General features: G+C 38.8%; 1 protein-coding gene across 3 annotated transcripts in view; it reads left to right on the top strand.

Moving 5' to 3' along the window:
• MAP3K20 (mitogen-activated protein kinase kinase kinase 20) overlaps positions 1-17,740 on the top strand; it is a 144,704-nt gene that overhangs the window by 80,640 nt on the left and 46,324 nt on the right. For all 3 annotated transcript variants that reach the window (XM_079782149.1, XM_079782150.1, XM_079782151.1), the window contains exons 9-11: positions 495-569; positions 5,297-5,403; positions 14,075-14,210. In XM_079782149.1, the coding sequence (XP_079638275.1) occupies positions 495-569; positions 5,297-5,403; positions 14,075-14,210 (318 nt within the window). The remainder of the gene's footprint in view (positions 1-494; positions 570-5,296; positions 5,404-14,074; positions 14,211-17,740) is intronic.

Genomic DNA, 17,740 nt, shown 5'->3' with positions numbered 1-17,740 from the left:
ATTTACCAATGGCAGAGTGTACACTTCATTAAAACTGTCTCTGTGGTTGTCTGTAGTGAAGATGTTTTCACAGTTGCCCATCTACTGCCAAAACCGAACTGGTTTCCGAGTTGCCCGGCCTGTTTGCATATTGCACAGTTGCCTATAAAAGGGCAGTAATAGATTTGTGGTTTTAGATTTTGTATTTAAGTTCAGACTTGCCCCTCTCCTTCTGTAGTTTCTTTTAGACTTGATTTTTTTGTTTAAAGCATTTGTTGTGCTGAACCTGATTCTCCATCCACTGTGATTATTTTTGCGGAAAAGTACAAGTGTCTTCAGAGATTAGATATTATGACTCTAAACATAAACTCTCACCTGTCCTATATTAATCAATGGAAGATTTAAATGCAGTGCCTTGTTCATGCTCTTAATTCTTTTATGACCCTTCAATTAGTATTTGCTTTCCTTAATGAGCAAATCCTTACGTTTTATTTTGCTTTTACTCTCTATGGTAGAGATTAACCATTCCAAGCAGTTGCCCCAGAAGTTTTGCTGAACTGTTACATCAGTGTTGGGAAGCTGATGCCAAGGTATGTATGTGTTTTTTTGTCGCTGTTCAGAACTCTGGAATTTCACTTGTTTGGCTTTGAATTTGGGGGTGGGGGGTAATAAAATCTATCACAAAGCAAAGCTGGGCTGCTGTTCCCCAGATTGACTGTGAAGGCTTTTTGTTCACATCTGCTTATCTTGACCCCTAGAAACTCAATAAAATTGGTCTTTTTTACAGCACTCTGACATTCTTGACTCAATAAAGAGAAATTTGTTCCTTTCTTTTTCATCTTTAATGGTAACTATTGCACCTTCATGTTTTAAAGATGGCTAGCACACAGTGCTTATTATATGTCAGGCACTGTTCCAAATACTTTATGTGTATGAACTCATTCCTCACAATAGCTCTATGAAATAGGTACCTTCATTATCCTCATTTTATAGATGAAGAATCAAGGCACACTGAGGTAGAGGAATGAGCTCAAGGCCACACTGCTAATACGTGGTGGGGCTGGACATGAACCCAGGCAGTCTGACAGGAGTCCTGCTCTTAACCACCATGCTCTGTTGCCCTTGTAACCAAAGACCAGAAGTGGCCCTTGGAGAGAACCTTGATACCTACTTCCTGTCCAGTTCCAGTGATGTTTTTTAGACAATCACAATGGAGTTGGAGAAATTCCAAACTTCGGCTTTCATGTGGTTATCACATTTAAGCATGAATGGCCCATTTCCTTTCCCTACAAAGATCATTTTAAAAGACTCTCACATACATACGGAAATATTTATAGATAAAATGATAGGCTAGTCCTGGATTTGCTTCAAAATAAATTGAAAGGAAATGGTTGATGGTATAAATGAAATAAGATTAGCTATAATTTTTGAAGCTGAGTGATAGGTATATGGAGGCTCATTATATTATTCTATCATTGTGTATGTTTGGAATTTTCCATAATAAGTTAAAAATAAAGAGTCTCACAGATTAAACATTGCCTATAGTAAAAGAGTTATACTCAAGAAAGGAACTAAAATTTTATCGTTTCAATTTGTCCAGTTTTTCACGGAAATATATCTATTGCAACCTGACCTTTTAAATAGAGATCTAAAAATAAAAACTTAAGGATGAAATTTCTTCCTTAATTTAAACCCAGTTCCAGTCTGGACCTCAAGAGGAATGAATGATAACATATAGTACATGTTTCTCTAGTGGGAATAACTCGTAAATAATTGGTGAGAATGGGAACTGTGTGAGTATAACTCAGAATTCCCGATGAATCACAGGTACCGTTTCCCAGCACTGTGTTCCGCACCACCCGGTGAGAACAGCTGAGCATCAGGTAGGGCCGCCCTCGTAGCCAGCAGTGCAGCAGTGCCCCTTCCAGCTGCCTGCCCCTGCTGCTGGCTGCGCGCTTTGTCTTAGGAGGGTTTGCTGCGGTTCTCCCCGCCCCCCCCCCCCGCCCCCTTGAGCATTTGCCTTTCCTCTCATTACCAACAGCCTCCACCTTTGCTTTTACTCCTGTTCATCAAACTGCCTTTGTCTTTCAACAAGTAGAGTCCTTTGAAATGTGTAAACTGTGCTGGTATTTCTGTTTAGGATAGCTGTTGTCTTTATTAGTATTCCATGACCAAGTTACATAGGTTTTGAGTGGTCAGCCCTATTCCTGTTTCAGCCCTCTTCTTTTAGAGTGAGATTTTCCAGAATATGGGGATTGTTAAGCATTAAGATAAAGGCCTGCACTTTGTAACTAATCCAGTAGAAACTGTAAGTGGCTACTTGCAAGCTTGCTGTAGAACAGTTATTTTGTACTGTTCAAATAGTATCATACTGCCCTTTTCACACTCTTCCTAACAGTCATATATCCATTGTGGCATATACAGTAATTCCGTTAGTATTTTCCTCTCTGACATTTAAATAGAAATTTCACCTGAAATTATTTGCATTGAATTAGATTAGAGCAACTAGATCCCTATAATTGTAATTATATTTCAGTATGCAAAGCAGGTTGCGAATTTCTTAATCAGAAACTCTGTACTACCTTAATTAAAATTCTGAGAATGTACATTTATGGCGCATTAATGAAATGGTAGTATAAACACCCATCAGCACAGAACATTAGGCCCCATGTTGGTGCCATGAAGTTGGCATGTCTTTAACATGTGCTAAGCTGAACTTCCTTAGGACCAAAGGAATCTTGTGTTCTAGCCATGTGAAGTATAAAAAGAAAGTTGGATTGGTTTTTATTTCCTAAATTCATGACATTTTATTTTGATAAAACTAATACATGGCGCCTGTTCTTGATCCGATTATACACCCAGCCGCAGCCCACCTTCCCAGCTCCATTGCTGAGCTCCTCCAGACACGCCTCCCACCTTCATTCCCAAACATGCTCCCCCTTCTTTCCTTTTCTCCCCTCATCACTTCATCGTCAAGCTTCCCTGGTCACTCTGTTTACTCTGGACTATAATTAGTGTTTCTTTTCCTAACCCACAACCTGGGCTAGTGCCTTACCTTGTACTGTTGTATTTTTAAAAATATCTTTTCTTCCTAAATTGATTGCAGGATATATAAGGGAATAGAGCTAGTTTTAATATGTGTTTCTCTATAGCACCTTAACATAAGTTGAGTAATAGATGCCCAATTTGTGGTTGACTGAAGTAGCCAACCCAGGCTTGTTTTAGTTCTCTGGCTGGAAGTACATAGCATTTCAACCAGAAGTTGGTGCCAGACCTGTGCACATATAACAATTGGTTAAAATATTTTTTCCAGTCCTTGAGTTTTAGAATATTAACACATAGATAAAAATATTCAGCTATAAAAATGTGTTCTTTTGCAATGAGGAGGAGGAAATGTGTACAAGAGCAAGCTGGTTTTAGGTTAATGTCCCGTCATTCCAGTGGCTCACCCCTGGGCCTCAAAATATTGCATTGAAGAAAAGAAGGAAGTGAAGGTAGGTATTGGTTCAAGTTCTAAAGTGACATTTCTAAATAAGAAAAAAGATAACAGTTAAAGCCCTGAATCTGAAAGGAAGTACTATTTTACCCTCATGTGATAAAGCATTCTGAAGGGTTACGTGCGTGGTCCCTGGCTCTGTGGCCTGCTTCCTGTGTGATGCTGGGCAGTTGATACTTGTCTGAGACTGATTTTCCTTATCTATGAAATGAAGATAACTAAAGAAACGCTGTGTGCAGATGCTTAATAAAGGGCCTCGTTGTGATTTTTAAGTAGGGAGCGCCTGCATAATTCCTGAAAGGAAATTAAGTTCCTTCAGAGGAACTTACATAAGACCTTAGCCCAAATCTTGTCTTCTGCAGTCAGAATATTCATAAACTATCATTACCACAAAAATCTGCATTGGTGTTGCTTTGTTAAATGTTCACTTTGATAATTTCTTTCTGAGAGCGTATTCTATTGATAAAATTAAGATTTTTTTCCTAGGGGTACTTGTCATCCAGTTACAAAAGAATTTCACCTTATTGTAAGAATGATTATGTAGGAATATATTATTTAAAACTTCATTATTTCTTCTGCCTCTTTAATGCAAAATGAAAATTTTATATTTATTATATAATTTGTTCCTATACAAATAATTAAAATTTTGCAGCCTTACACATAGTGGTAGAAATTAAAATGGGAACAAAGTTAAAAGAAGACAATATTTTTCAAATTTCCTATTTACAGCATTTTTCTTTTTTGGTTATTAGAAGGCTTGATATATATTAGTGACATTTTGCTACTTTTGCCCTCTCTTAATCACACACACACTCTCTCTCTCTCTTAAAAGAACTCAGGAAAAAAAAAAAAACACCTCAGAATAAATATCTCCATTTTATATTCCTGAGAAATGGGAAAATTGCCTTTCTTAATGTAGGAAGCACTCAAGTCCTGAGAGCAAGCACCTCAACATTGTTCCTTCTTGTTTTTGTGCTCCTAAATTAAAATGCATGTTTTAATTGCTGCAACTGTAATTTATTCAGAAATGCTATAATTATGAGGCATGATGAAGAGAGAATATGCATCATACTTTTATTATCTTTCTCCATTTTTGGTTTAACCTTTTCTCTCAACATTGGCTCCAGTCTAAAAAGATAGACTACTGTAGTTACTGCAAGCTAAAGAAGTACACATAACCACTTCCTTTTCAATTTCTGCTAAACAGTATCCTAGCGTTTTCCAGCACCAAAGTTAGTTACAATGTGGAATGAATATTGAGAACAATGAAGTTATGATGGCTTTTAAATTGGGGAAATTTTCTGAGCAAGTGGTTTAGGAAATTTTGTTAGTTCTGATAAATTTATAAGCAGATTTTCCCCCAAAAAATTTATTATACACATTTTCAAACATCCGGAAAAGTTGAAAGAATTTTACAGCGAATACTGGTATACCTATCACCTAGACTCTACCATTAACGTTTACCTGCATGCTTTATCACAGAGTTTTAAAGGACTTAACTTTTGCCTTTTAGGAGTCCTTGATCATACCCCAAAGAGAGAATTAGTACTTTCCTTACCAGAAGAAAAACTGAAATTATTCCAAATGTAGGCCACAGATAGAAAAAAGGCATGAGTCTATCCTTATGAATAATTTGTTGAAAATAAGGAATATATAGTTCCCTAAACCTGAGTGGTCTGGCGGTGTAAACTAACTAAATCGGGGCTTTACATCCTATTTTATTTTGTCATGATAAGTTGAGCTTCTTACTATGCTTATAGATTTTCTCTTGAAGATCTATCTGAATTTCTAACAAGTGGTTATTTATTTTCTCTTCTTCAGAAACGGCCGTCTTTCAAGCAAATAATTTCAATTCTGGAATCCATGTCAAATGACACTAACCTTCCCGACCAGTGTAACTCATTCCTGCACAACAAGGCGGAGTGGAGGTAGGTAGGCCTGCTCAGCAGGCACCTCCCCTGGCTTCAGGGACCAGGAATAACTGAAGTGAAGGAGAGAACCAGGAAACTAGATGATAATCCTGATTTCTAAGGCTAGCTTAGGAATTGCGGCTTTTTACTTTGTTTTTAATATTTTTATTGATTTCCGAGAGGAAGGGAGAGGGAGAGAGAGATAGAAACATCAATGATGAGAGAGAATCATTGATCTGTTGCCTGCTGCACACCCCCAAACTGGGGATCAAGCCCACAACCTGGGCAGGTGCCCTGCCCAGGAATCGAACCGTGACCTCCTGTTTCATAGGTTGATTCTCAATCACTTGAGCCACGCCGGCCGGGCTTGTTTTGTTTTTGTGTTAAAAATCTCTGGAGGTCTAATAAGTCTTCTATTTCATATGTAAGCAAAAATGAGAGTTCCCTCTGAGTGTGTTGTATGAGTATCCGGAAAGAATATTGAAATTCTTCTGAGACAGAGGACAGTTAGTTACCATTTCTCTGTGTACACTGTGTGTTAGGAAGCTTTGGCCTCTGTCCAGTGAGAAATAAAAATACTGTTTTCCTGGAAATTTGCAGAGAGCACTGTATGTTGATAGAGAAGGTAGGGAGACTATAAAAACACTTTTGAAAGAAAACTTTAGATGTTATAAGTCCTATTAAATTGTGTCCAGTGTAAAACAAGTTCAGTAATGAGAAAATGGTATTGTGTGAGTGGAAGAAGTAAGCCTGGGATGAGACATTTGAGCCAGGTCACATGATGCTCGAATATAAATAGCATGTTTGGGAGCTGACATTATTCCTCCCTGACTCAGCAGAGACTTAAGTAACTGCATCTCTGCTCCTGAGAGCCCAGGCGGTAATGAGACGCCTTGCGCCACCTGCTGATGCCAAATGAATACTGCATGTGCTTTGAAAAAACGATGAACTTGTTTTCTCCTGTTCTTAGACATGTTTTTGGGCTGTTTGGTTGGTGTTTTACAATAACTTTTTTTATTTTTATTCTTTTGAAATCTTTATCAAAGGCCAGCAAGTTAAATGAATTTTTATTTAGAGACACAAAAGTAATACTGCCCGCTCTAGGCTAGGCACAAAGGATTTGGTTCTGGGCTGAAATAATTAACAAAACATATAAAATTAATATTTTTTTCTACACTAAGAGTTCAGCACAAATATACAAAATAGTAAATCCATATGAAGGGTGCCCAGTACTCCAGGACAGAAGCCAAAATACTTAATAATACTCATGAGACTCACTTTACTCTGGCCCCAGAGCCTCATCTTAAGAGCATCCGTCTGTCCTTTATTTCTGGCTTTCAGTCCCTCAGAAGGTGCATAGTTCTTCCTCCCTCAGAGTTCTTGCAAAATATAGTTTGTTATGTTTAAAATTCATCCCTGTTTAGAACATTCACAGTATATCAAGTAGATAATATTTTAACTATCAAACTGGTGAAGGTTAAAAAAGCACTGATACTCCTCCAAGTACATGGACGGTGAGGCAGGCACTCTCACACATTGCTGGCAGGATTGTAAACTGATACAGCCTTCCCAGAAATCAGTTAGAATCAGGAACCTTTAAATTTTTCATATCATTTGTCAGAGAAATTCCATCTGTAGGAATCTATTCTAAGGAAGTAGAGATGTGGACAAAGATATACTCCCAAAGGGTTTTATGGTTAAAAATAAAAAGCATCTTCAAGCCTCACTGGTGTGGCTCAGTGGTTGGGCGTGGACACATGAACCAGGAGGTCACTGATTCCGGACAAGGGCACATGCCTGGAGTTGTGGGCTCGATCCCCAGTAGGGGGGCGTGCAACCTAATCTAGCTGGTCAATGATTTTCTCTCATCATTGATGTTTCTCTCTCTCTCCCTTCCTCTCTGAAATCAATAAAAATTTTTTTTTTTAATTTTAACTTTAAAATATAAAAATAAATAAAGCTCATCCCTGTTTAAAACATCAACTCTAATGACAGAGAGCAGCTAAAATAACATGACTTTTAGGAAGTATTTCCTGGCCCCAGACAACATGAGGTTCCACTTTATGTGCTCGGAGAACATCTCTGTCGTAGCCCATGACTGCTATTGGAATTAATAAGTAAGTTACAGTTTATTTAATGTGTGTGTCACTGGCTAAAATGCATCAGGTTCATCACTGTACCTACAACATCTAAAAGGTGCCTTCATCATAGCAGTTGCTCAAACTATTTGGGGAAGAGAATGCAGTGGTGTTAATAATATAAAAAAACACAGTATGGTATTGCACAAGAGAATATAAATATGCAAGTTAATTTGTTTGCCACGACAAATATGTTCTTACATGCATTCATTCAAATATTTGTTGAACTTTGGCTGGGGCAAGGTGCCCTTCTAGGTATTGGGTTTGGTGATGAACAGATCAGTCCCAGTGCACATGGAATGCCCAGTGTTGAACTATCTATACTAATAATAGAGGAATATGCAAATTTGTCGGGACGCCGTCACATAACGACCAATCAGGACAGTGGCGGAGAGCTCTCAGCACGACTGTGCCGGGGGTCCGAAGGGTGTGGAGAGGAAGGGAGAGCAGGCCAGGAGGGGATCAGGCCAGGAGAGGAGCACAGATAGGCAGTTAGGGAAATCAGGCCAGGAGGGGAGTGCATATAGGCAGTTAGGGCAATCAGGCCAGCAGGGTAGGACAGTTAGGGGGATCAGGCCAGCAGGGGGGAGCAGTTAGGCAGTTAGGGCGATCAGTCCAGGAGGGGAGAGCAGTTAGGGGCATCAGGCAGGCAGGCGAGCGGTTAGGAGCCAGCAGTTCCAGATTGCAAGAGGGATACCGGATTGGAAGAGGGTGCAGGCTGGGCTGAGGGACCCCTCCCACCCCCGTGCACAAATTTCGTGCACCAGGCCTCTAGTGAAGTATAAGTATACAAATAATTATTACTATTTTGAGAAGTATTATGTCAGTGGAGTACTGGACATCTGAGAGCATATAACCATGAAACCTAAACTAGGCTGAGAATATAATTAAAGGATTCCCTGAGGAAATGCTGTTTGATCTGTTATCCAAAGCAGCGGTCACCAACCTTTCAGACCTCACGGACCACCAGTGATCCGTGGACCACCAGTTGGCAACCGCTGATCCAAAGGATTCATAAGGTTTTAATCCTACTGTTAATACCCTACTATTAAAGTATATCAACAAAATTAGAAAACAAGGGAAACGTTAGTAAGTTTTCTATATAGAAATGTAAAACCTCCAAATGTCCAAAATCAACATCATGCTTCATAAATATAATTCTAAAACAAAGGCCACCCTGTAACAGCATTTTGTCCTGTGTGATAGATCAACAGTTCTAAAAGTTTGTGGTCTCAGGACTCCATTAACACTCTGAAAAGTTATTGAGGATGCCAAAGAGCTTTTGTTTAAATGTTGCATCTGCCAATAGTTATCACATTCAAAATTAGAACTGAGGAAAATGTAAATATGTATTTATTGATTCATTTTAAAAATAATAAATACTGCTTCTGTATTCAGCCTGTGGCACTATCACATGTCACAAAGCCTTTGGAAGAGTCTATACACACTAGTGGGAGAAGGAGAGTAGCAAAAGCAAATCATCGATTTGCTTAATGTTTCTCTGAAAACCAATTGAACCTCTCAAATTCTTTGAAAATCTTTCATGGGTCCCCAGACTGCACTTTGAAAACCACTGTGATAGACAGAGTTACTGTTTAAAAGAACATTTTAATTAAACTATCAAACTAAAGGACATGGAAAGGCACATCACAAAAGAAGAAACCCAGTGGCCAAGAAACATATGAAATATACTCAACCTCATTTAGCGATCAAGTAAATAAATATAAGGGAACATAATTCATTTCTCAGATTAGTAAAAATTTATATCACGAAAATACCCAGTGTTATGAATTTTCTCATGCATTGCTGGTGACAAAAATACTACCTTTCTGAAGAAGGTATTCCAAAAAAAAATGAATGAGAAGATTATGCAAGAATGTAGGACACCTCAATCCTTTGAATCATAAAACTGGAAATGGCATGAAGTGCAATAAAAAGGTGATTCATTTTGTTTTTATTGTTTATTTGTGGTTTTTAAGTTACAATATCTCCATTCACAAAATAGTATGGAGCAATTCATGATATCAGAGATCTGATAACAATTATTTTAAAATAGAGGCTATATGTTTATGTGTATATTTGTGTGTACATAAAAAAATATCAAAAGGTCATTGTTATCATTGGGCAATAAGATTATGGAAGAATGTTTTCTATTTGTATATCTTTAATTTTTTTCTACAATAAACCTGGATTAGCTGAATAATAAACTTAATGTTTCAAAGGCTTCAAAATGAAAAGATAAGGGGAATAAAATTGGTAAAACATTGTATTTTAGTAAAAGGTGAATAGCTGCCTAGAGGGCTGCCTCATTGTCTGTCTTTCAGGAACGAGTTAATCCTGAGAGCTGAGAGAGTATAGATCTTTACCTGAACCACTAAACCACTGTTGAGATACAGCAGAGCTGTTTTATCTGAACTTGGGCATTGGTTACAAACATGGAGAATAATATATTAATTAGAATAACAATAATAAGCACAGCTGTCATGCATTACATTCTTACTAGATAGTTATACTTTATTCAGATTATCTTTTTTAATCCACATAGCAACCCTGACATCACAGATGCAAAAACTGAGGCCTGGACAGGTTGGGTCACCTGCCCAAACCATGCCGTATAAGATGGAGCCAGTAGAGGAGCCCAGGTGGTCTGATCCCCAGGCCTGCAGTAGCACACACGCGTGCAGTACTGTTCCGGGACGGTGGCCATTGTCACACCATCCACTTATTAGCGTGCAGTGTTCACTTGACCAGGCTCCTTTTTAGCGAAGAGAAATATTACAGGGCGTGATTGTTTTAGGTTATGAATAAGGTAAAACAACTATTTCACTCAGTATACCAAGTGGTGAAAAGAATTAAATGTTTTGTCATCATCTGGGTATTTCAAAAGACAACACATCAGACCACTCCTCTCTCTCCCCTCCCCCCACCTCACTTGGTCTGGTGTCTGAAACCTTGTGGCTATTGTCCAAAGCGTGTATTGAAAATTAGAGTCACAGTGAAGTCAGATTCCAGTCCTTCTCCGGTGTTTCTGGCAAATGCTTGTTTTCTAGTTGAGCTTCCCCTACACAAAGACCAGATGGAACATCTATCCAGTTTTAGAAAGTTAAATGATTATTCTGGAAATTCTTTTTAAAACTAGGTTATTAAAAACCACCTTAACTATGTTCTTTCCTTTGACCTAATGAATGATAGGAAAGAAATCTTGTCTATGTTTCTTGCTCATCACACCTTCAGCTTGTTTCTCCTCCATTGAGTTACTAGCAGTAATAGCAGTGGGCATTAAGAACAGAAAATATGTCATCCTGTTTCAGTTTTCATTGCCCCGTGGGGTCGTCTGCGGCCTGTGGGAACCTATGCTCCATGAGCTGGCTGGTGTGTGAAGGAGCACTCGGATCTCTGTCTCAGCGAAGCGCTGTGGGTTGTGGTCTGACTTGTGATCAAAAGCTCTCCCTGGGGCATGGCTTCTTAAAAACAAAGATCAAAAATATTTAATCTTTGCTATTTGGATGTTAGCACAACTCATTTAAGACATAAGAATAAATATAATCTACACATTATATGCTTATGTAATATACATATATATATAATAAAGCTGTTTTTGACTAATTGACCTTTTATTTCAAAGGAAGTTTCTGTCTAATAAAAGAAGATAAGTATAGTTTATCGCCTGTTATTAGCATATGGAAAATTCATAGTAGTGGCAGTCAACCTTCATTAGGTTTTGTTTAAGAGTAAAGCTGTAATTTTCATCAGTTAAAACATTTAAACCATATTTTTTACAACAGGAAAGTTAGATAAATGCATTAAGAGATGCAAAACAACACATCAACAAAAGCAAGGACAGCCAGGGGCACTGGCTGTTTTACGCTCGTTCCCTCTCATTGACTGAAGATGGCTCTTTCTTTGTTATGGAAGGTGAACCTCAGGTTTTCCACATTGATTTTCCTCCTCAGTCCTCTATTTGAAAAATAAAAACAAACTTATTTATGAATGGGGATAATATTTATGTCTGATATCATACATGGGGACTATCATGTGACTTTACTATATTGTTTTTTAATTTTCAAATGGCACCAAGGAAGTAAAGTGTCAGACCCAAATCTAGACCCATCTCAATAGCTGTTCCCTGAGTTGGAATTTGCCAATTAATTGTCTTGTCTGCATTCGTTTAGTTCTCATCTACAAGGACATTGGAATAAGCTGTCCTTTTATTCTGATTTTCCCTGGAAATAAAAAAGGGCATATTTTGGTCACATATATTCATTAACTTAGATCTGGGGGCTTCTACTTTCCATAGACAAGGTCTCAGCCAGAATTTCCGAGTCTGCCATGCAGGTTTGTCTTCATGGCACCTGGAAACAGCTGTTGGCAGCACTCAACAGCTGCTCTACACGGCACCTCTTTCCAGCCTCTTCCTTCTCTGTGCGCCTTCTCCAGCCTTTCTTCCCTAGGGTTCTCCCTCCCTCTCTCCATCTCTCTCTCCTTCTTTCTCTATTTTTTTTTCTTTCATTACTGTTACTTTCCTCATGGGCTCTTCAGAAACTCAAGGGAAAGAACATCCAGCTCTCAAAGGATAAGTTTAGACTTAAACATGATAATCCTGAAAGAGGAAAAAAATGCATCGAGCCATCTTACCAGTTTCAATTTCTATGAAGTGGTGAGGTTGGTCAGCCTATACAGACTCAGGAGGGGGGCTTTCTTTTAAAATTATTAGAGTTAAAAAGGACCTTGGAGTACATATGGCCCAGAATTTCCTACACTTGCCTGATGGTAAAAACTATCTGGATCTTTTATTAAATAACTAGAGGCCCGGTGCACGAAATTCATGCACGGGCGGGGGGGGGGGGGGGGGGGGTGTCCCTTAGCCCAGCCTGCACCCTCTCCAAACTGGGATCCCTCTCACAATCCAGGACTGCTGGCTCCCAACTGCTTGCCTGCCTGCCTTCCTAATTGCTCCTAACTGCTTCTGCCTGCCAGCCTGATCACCCCCTAACCACTCCCCTGCCAGCCTGATTGATGCCTAACTGCTCCCTTGCCAGCCTGTTGGCCCCTAACTGCCCTCCCCTACAGGCCTGGTCACCCCTAACTGCCCTCCCCTACAGGCCTGGTCACCCCTAACTGCCCTCCCCTGCAGGCCTGGTCACCCCTAACTGCCCTCCCCTGTAGGCTTGGTCACCCCTAACTGCCCTCCCCTGCAGGCCTGGTCCCCCCCAACTGCTCTCCCCTGCAGGCCTGGGTCCCTCCCAACTGCCCTCCCCTGCTGGCCATCTTGTGGTGGCCATCTTGTGTCCACATGGGGGCAGTCATCTTTGACCACAAGGGGGCAGCCATCTTGTGTGTTGGAGTGATGGTCAATTTGCATATTATTCTTTTATTAGATAGGATTAGATAGGATAGAGGCCTGGTACACAGGTGGGGGCCAGCTGGTTTGCCCTGAAGGCTGTCCCAGATCAGGGTGGGGGTTCCCTTGGGGCGTGGGGTGGCCTTGGCGAGGGGCCTGTGGTGGTTTGCAGGGTGACCATGCTCCCCGGCGACCCAAGCAGAGGCCCTGGTACCTGGGATTTACTTATCTGCTATAATTGAAACTTTGTAGCCTTCAGCAGAGCCAAGGCTCCTGCTTGCTCCGTGGCTGCAGCCATTTTTGTTGGGGTTTATTTATCTTCGGTAATTGAAACTTTGTAGCCTTAAGAGGAGGCCAAGGCAGGCCAGGGCAGGCAGAAAGCTTGGCTTCCTCCATTGCCAGGGAAACCCTAGCCTCCTGCTCTCTCCGTGGCCACAGCCATCTTGGGTGGGTTAATTTGCATACTCTCGCCTGATTGGCTGGTGGGCATGGTTTGTGGGTATAGCAGAGTGATGGTTAATTTGCATATTACTCTTTTATTAGATAGGATATAAATTCCTGGGTTCCACCCAACCCTACTGAATCATGAGCTCTAAGGAAGGATCCTAGAAATCTGAGTTTTGTTGTATGGGTTTGTTTGTTTGTTTATTTTAACCTGCTGTGCAGATAATTATTAGGATCAGGCAAGTTAGGAATCCCTGATGTAAGATAACCACCACCCCTTACAACTCAGGTAACAGAGTCAGCTTAATCAATTGATTACTTGACTTAGCCAATTAATAGGCTAATGTGAATTTACTAATGGTGTGATATTGATCACCTAACTTGAGTATCATTTTCCCATCTCTCTCTCTCTGAGATTAGCACCTGTTTCTTGGGACTGTTGTGAGAATAAGATGAGATAATATAAATTGTCCTTTGTAAATTGTAAAGAGCTAGAGGAATGTAATCATTTATTAAATGGCTAAACTAGAACATCAGCCCCATGGCTTCGGCTCTTTAATGCTTTGTTAAAGTATTTGAGCTTATTTTTCCAAACTAGAAACTGCCCATTGATTTTGAAGGCCATGAAAGATGTGTTATTCTCTGAGAGTTTGCTGTTTGGTTTAAAAGCATGAGTTTTAGGCTTTTACCTTGATTAAGCATTCCGATGGACCCATTTAATCACTCTTGAGCAAAGTTGAGACTGAAACTAGTTATCCCTGTGCAGGTGTGAAATTGAAGCAACTCTTGAGAGGCTGAAGAAACTAGAACGTGACCTCAGCTTTAAAGAGCAGGAGCTCAAAGAACGAGAAAGACGTCTGAAGATGTGGGAGCAAAAACTAACCGAGCAGTCCAACACTCCGGTGAGTGTTCCCCACAGGGTTAACCTAACCCTCCCCGTCCCCCCCCCCCCCTCACATAGAAGACATGGCTGAGCATGGTGCATGGCAACTCTTCCCCTCCCTCCCTCCCACTACCACCTCCTCACTTCCTGCCTAACACCTGTATATTATAAGGCCCACACTTATACTCAAGTAGAGCTCATATCTCATTTCAGTTACAAAATGCCAGAAATGTAGAAAAGCTTACTCTATTTCTGGCTCTTTGCCTAAAACTATTATTCTGTCAGGGTGTTCATATATTAGAATTACAAAAATAAAATCCAATGTATTTTCACACCATCTGCTAGCTGCCCAGAACATGTGCCTTAATGCTGCTTAACTCTTTAAAGTTCATCAGTTAATAAATGAAACACCAAGGCAGCTAGTTGTCTAAGAAAGTCTTTGATGTGTCAGAACCTCACCAAGTTTTTCTTCTAAAAGAGAGATAATTTAATGACTTATAAATGACAAGCATTAATGTTCCTTACTCAATTTAGCATTATGATCATGGGCAGTAAAAGACCTCCAATATTTATTACACCTAGGAAATATCTCGGTTTACTCCAAGCCTTATAATTCAAGGACGATAAAAATTCTTTTTACGGATTTTGCTATTTATACACTTACCTTGAGCTTATATAGTGATATGTTATATTAAAGTCTAATAAGCCCTAACTGGTTTGGCTCAGTGGATAGAGCGTTGGCCTGCGGACTGAAGGGTCCCAGGTTCGATTCCAGTCAAGGGCATGTACCTTGGTTGCGGGCACATCCCCAGTAGGGAGTGTGCAGGAGGCAGCTGATCGATGTTTCTAACTCTCTATCCCTCTCCCATCGTCTCTGTAAAAAAATCAATAAAATATATTTAATAAATAAATAAATAAAATCTAATCAAATTTCAGCATTCTTTTCTATTTTAAATGATTTATCATTTTGTAAATGAACTATAAATTTATCATTGGTTTTTTTCAGGTTTTTTAATGGGTCATATTTGTCCACTTTAAAATCACAAGTAAGGGTAAGATTAAAAGTACGTTTGTTATATATTTTATATTTATTCTTGATAGTTGCTATGGCAATTATACCAAAAAAAATACATAAATGCCCTTCACTTTATGATCTTCAAAAAGCTTTCCTATTTTTAAAATTCTTAATCTCCCTTAAGCAGTCAGTGCCCAATTGCAAAGTATTTTCCAGCGTCTAAAGAATAAAATAGTTTGCCTCCTTTTCCCATTTACGTGGAAAAGCAACCTGATATCCAAAAAAGGGAAAATACAGTGAAGGTAAATGTTTCTTATCAGATTTTACTTTTTCAGAAAAGTAAAATTCAGGGAATCCCAAAGTAAAACCTGAATTGCTATACATTCAGACGATCGTGGATATTAAAAAGGTGCCACATTTTATAAGTTCAGTCAAGTTAACCAGGCTCCCAAGAAGTAAGTCGCGGGACGTTTCCTGTTCTTGTTTGTTGCTGCCAACAGGCAGATCAGAGAGCATGGCCCTAGGGCCTGTGAGGCGCTCTGCTTCTCTGAGAGCGATGAGGGGCAGAAACCCGGCCATCTCCGTGAGTTGTTTGTGTTTTTCCAGTGCATTGAAATCTTCAGCTATAAAGCATTGCATGGCTTGACTGTAAACGTAGCGTTGTAAGAACAAACTTTAAACCACCTCTTAGAGTATGCTTTGGAACCTTTCTTTGACTTGTTGGCATTCGTTTTGCTAAGAAATTATGGGCTGCCTTGCACACATTCTTGCCATTGTTAGTAGCATAGTTGTGTAATAAAGAATGAAACACTGTGAGTGCTCAGTCGGTTGTATGCTGCATTCTAACTGCAGAAAACTTGCTGTAAAGGAGCTGCTGTGAGGGCTACCATCTAATAATGGCCAGCATGAAGCACCGTCTCAGCGAGATTTTCTCCCCTTTTCTCCCTTGTGAGCGCTAAGTTTTCTTTCTTTACATACCTGCCTTTAATGTCTCTCCTGCTTAGAGCTGGTGTCTCTGAAGGAAAGAAAGTTTGTGCTCAGGTACTTTATAAGTAGGTATTTTCTTTAATCCTCACACCAGTTTCTAGATGACTGTAAATGAGGTTTCTGAGAGAAGGAATAAAAAATAAAGCTTTTAAAAAGGAACTGGCTGGAGGTTTAAGTTTCCTGTAGGTAGCCTCATCTTAATTATAGAAGTTTAAAATTGACATATGTCCTTTAAAATTGTATTATTGGATTTATTTTGAGGAATGACACTATTTTCTTCCCTGAAATTAAAATACTACTTAAAGATATTTGGGAAGATGAATTCTCTGTACATATATATGAACAGTGTTTATTTTATAATTATTATTGTAGCTTGATGTAAAAAAACTTTATTTCTTTTAAGAGTAAAAGCTTATTTGAGAGAGATTTATTAAGATCTTAACATAATGTGAGGAAGGACCCATGAGATAATAAAATAAACAAGCAACAAAGAGTTTCCCGAGAGCATCTAACAATTGCAAACAAATTTGCGAAGCTGGGAAATTTGACTACAAGGAAAATAATATCCCGTTTTCAGTGTTAAAGGATCTAAAGCCATTGTTTTCTATAGAAGAATTAGATGAAATTCTTTTTGAACTAACAATCTCAGAAGTCTTTTCTTAATAGAGTAGGATATTTTAAAAACTCAGCTCCAACTTTAATTTAAAAATTAGGAATTGGCCCTCAAAAGCATACTTATACCAGAAGGTAAAGGTCATCCTACAGTGATATAGTTGTACATTATCATAAATTTATCCATATTTAAACATCGCCAAAAATATAAGCCTTAATTTGCTTATTTCTCAAGAAAAGAAGCAGTAACACTTTTTGGAGCCAAACAGTTTTACTCCCAAAATGAATCTGACCAACATTTATGGAAATAGGTTGGCTGTTCAACATAATTACATAAGGTAGAAAAATAAATGTTTGTATCCACTATGAAAAGGAGAATTCCTAAAAATAAAATCATGCTAAAGAAGAAAACTTACATAGTAGAGAATAAAGAAAAAAATAACAATCTAAATTAGCAGTAATTTCCTTTCCTCCCAATTTTCACATGTATTTATGTACTTGTTTATAACATAGCTATTAGAGACAGAATCTAGAATTTGTTCACAAGTAAATTGTTTCATAAATGGAATAACTAGTATTATATCTTATCTGGCTGTAATAAATAATAAGTGGAAACAAGTGAATTCTGGCCTCATATTTGGTTTAGAGTCAGATCCTAATTTAGCTAAAAGGGTAATTAATAACCCACATTTTTTTTTTTAGAACTATATTGACTGCTGAGCTGTTTCCATGCTTCCTCTAAGCTTTTCTTCTTTGGTTCAAGGTTTCTTGATTTTTTTACTTGAGATTTCATCTCCACTTAATTTCTTTTTTAATATACTAGTTAACTAATGTTTCTCCGATGAAAGTGAAATTGGGAAAAATTAAGAGAAATCCTAAAAACTATTTTGTTTTAAGCAAAATGAAGGCTTAAAATGTGCAGCTTCCTCCCCGTT

This window comes from Cnephaeus nilssonii (assembly GCF_951640355.1).
Source record: "Cnephaeus nilssonii genome assembly, chromosome: 10".
Lineage (NCBI taxonomy): Eukaryota > Metazoa > Chordata > Mammalia > Chiroptera > Vespertilionidae > Cnephaeus > Cnephaeus nilssonii.
Note: the sequence above shows the minus strand (reverse complement) of the source record. Positions and strands in the feature narration are given on the sequence as shown.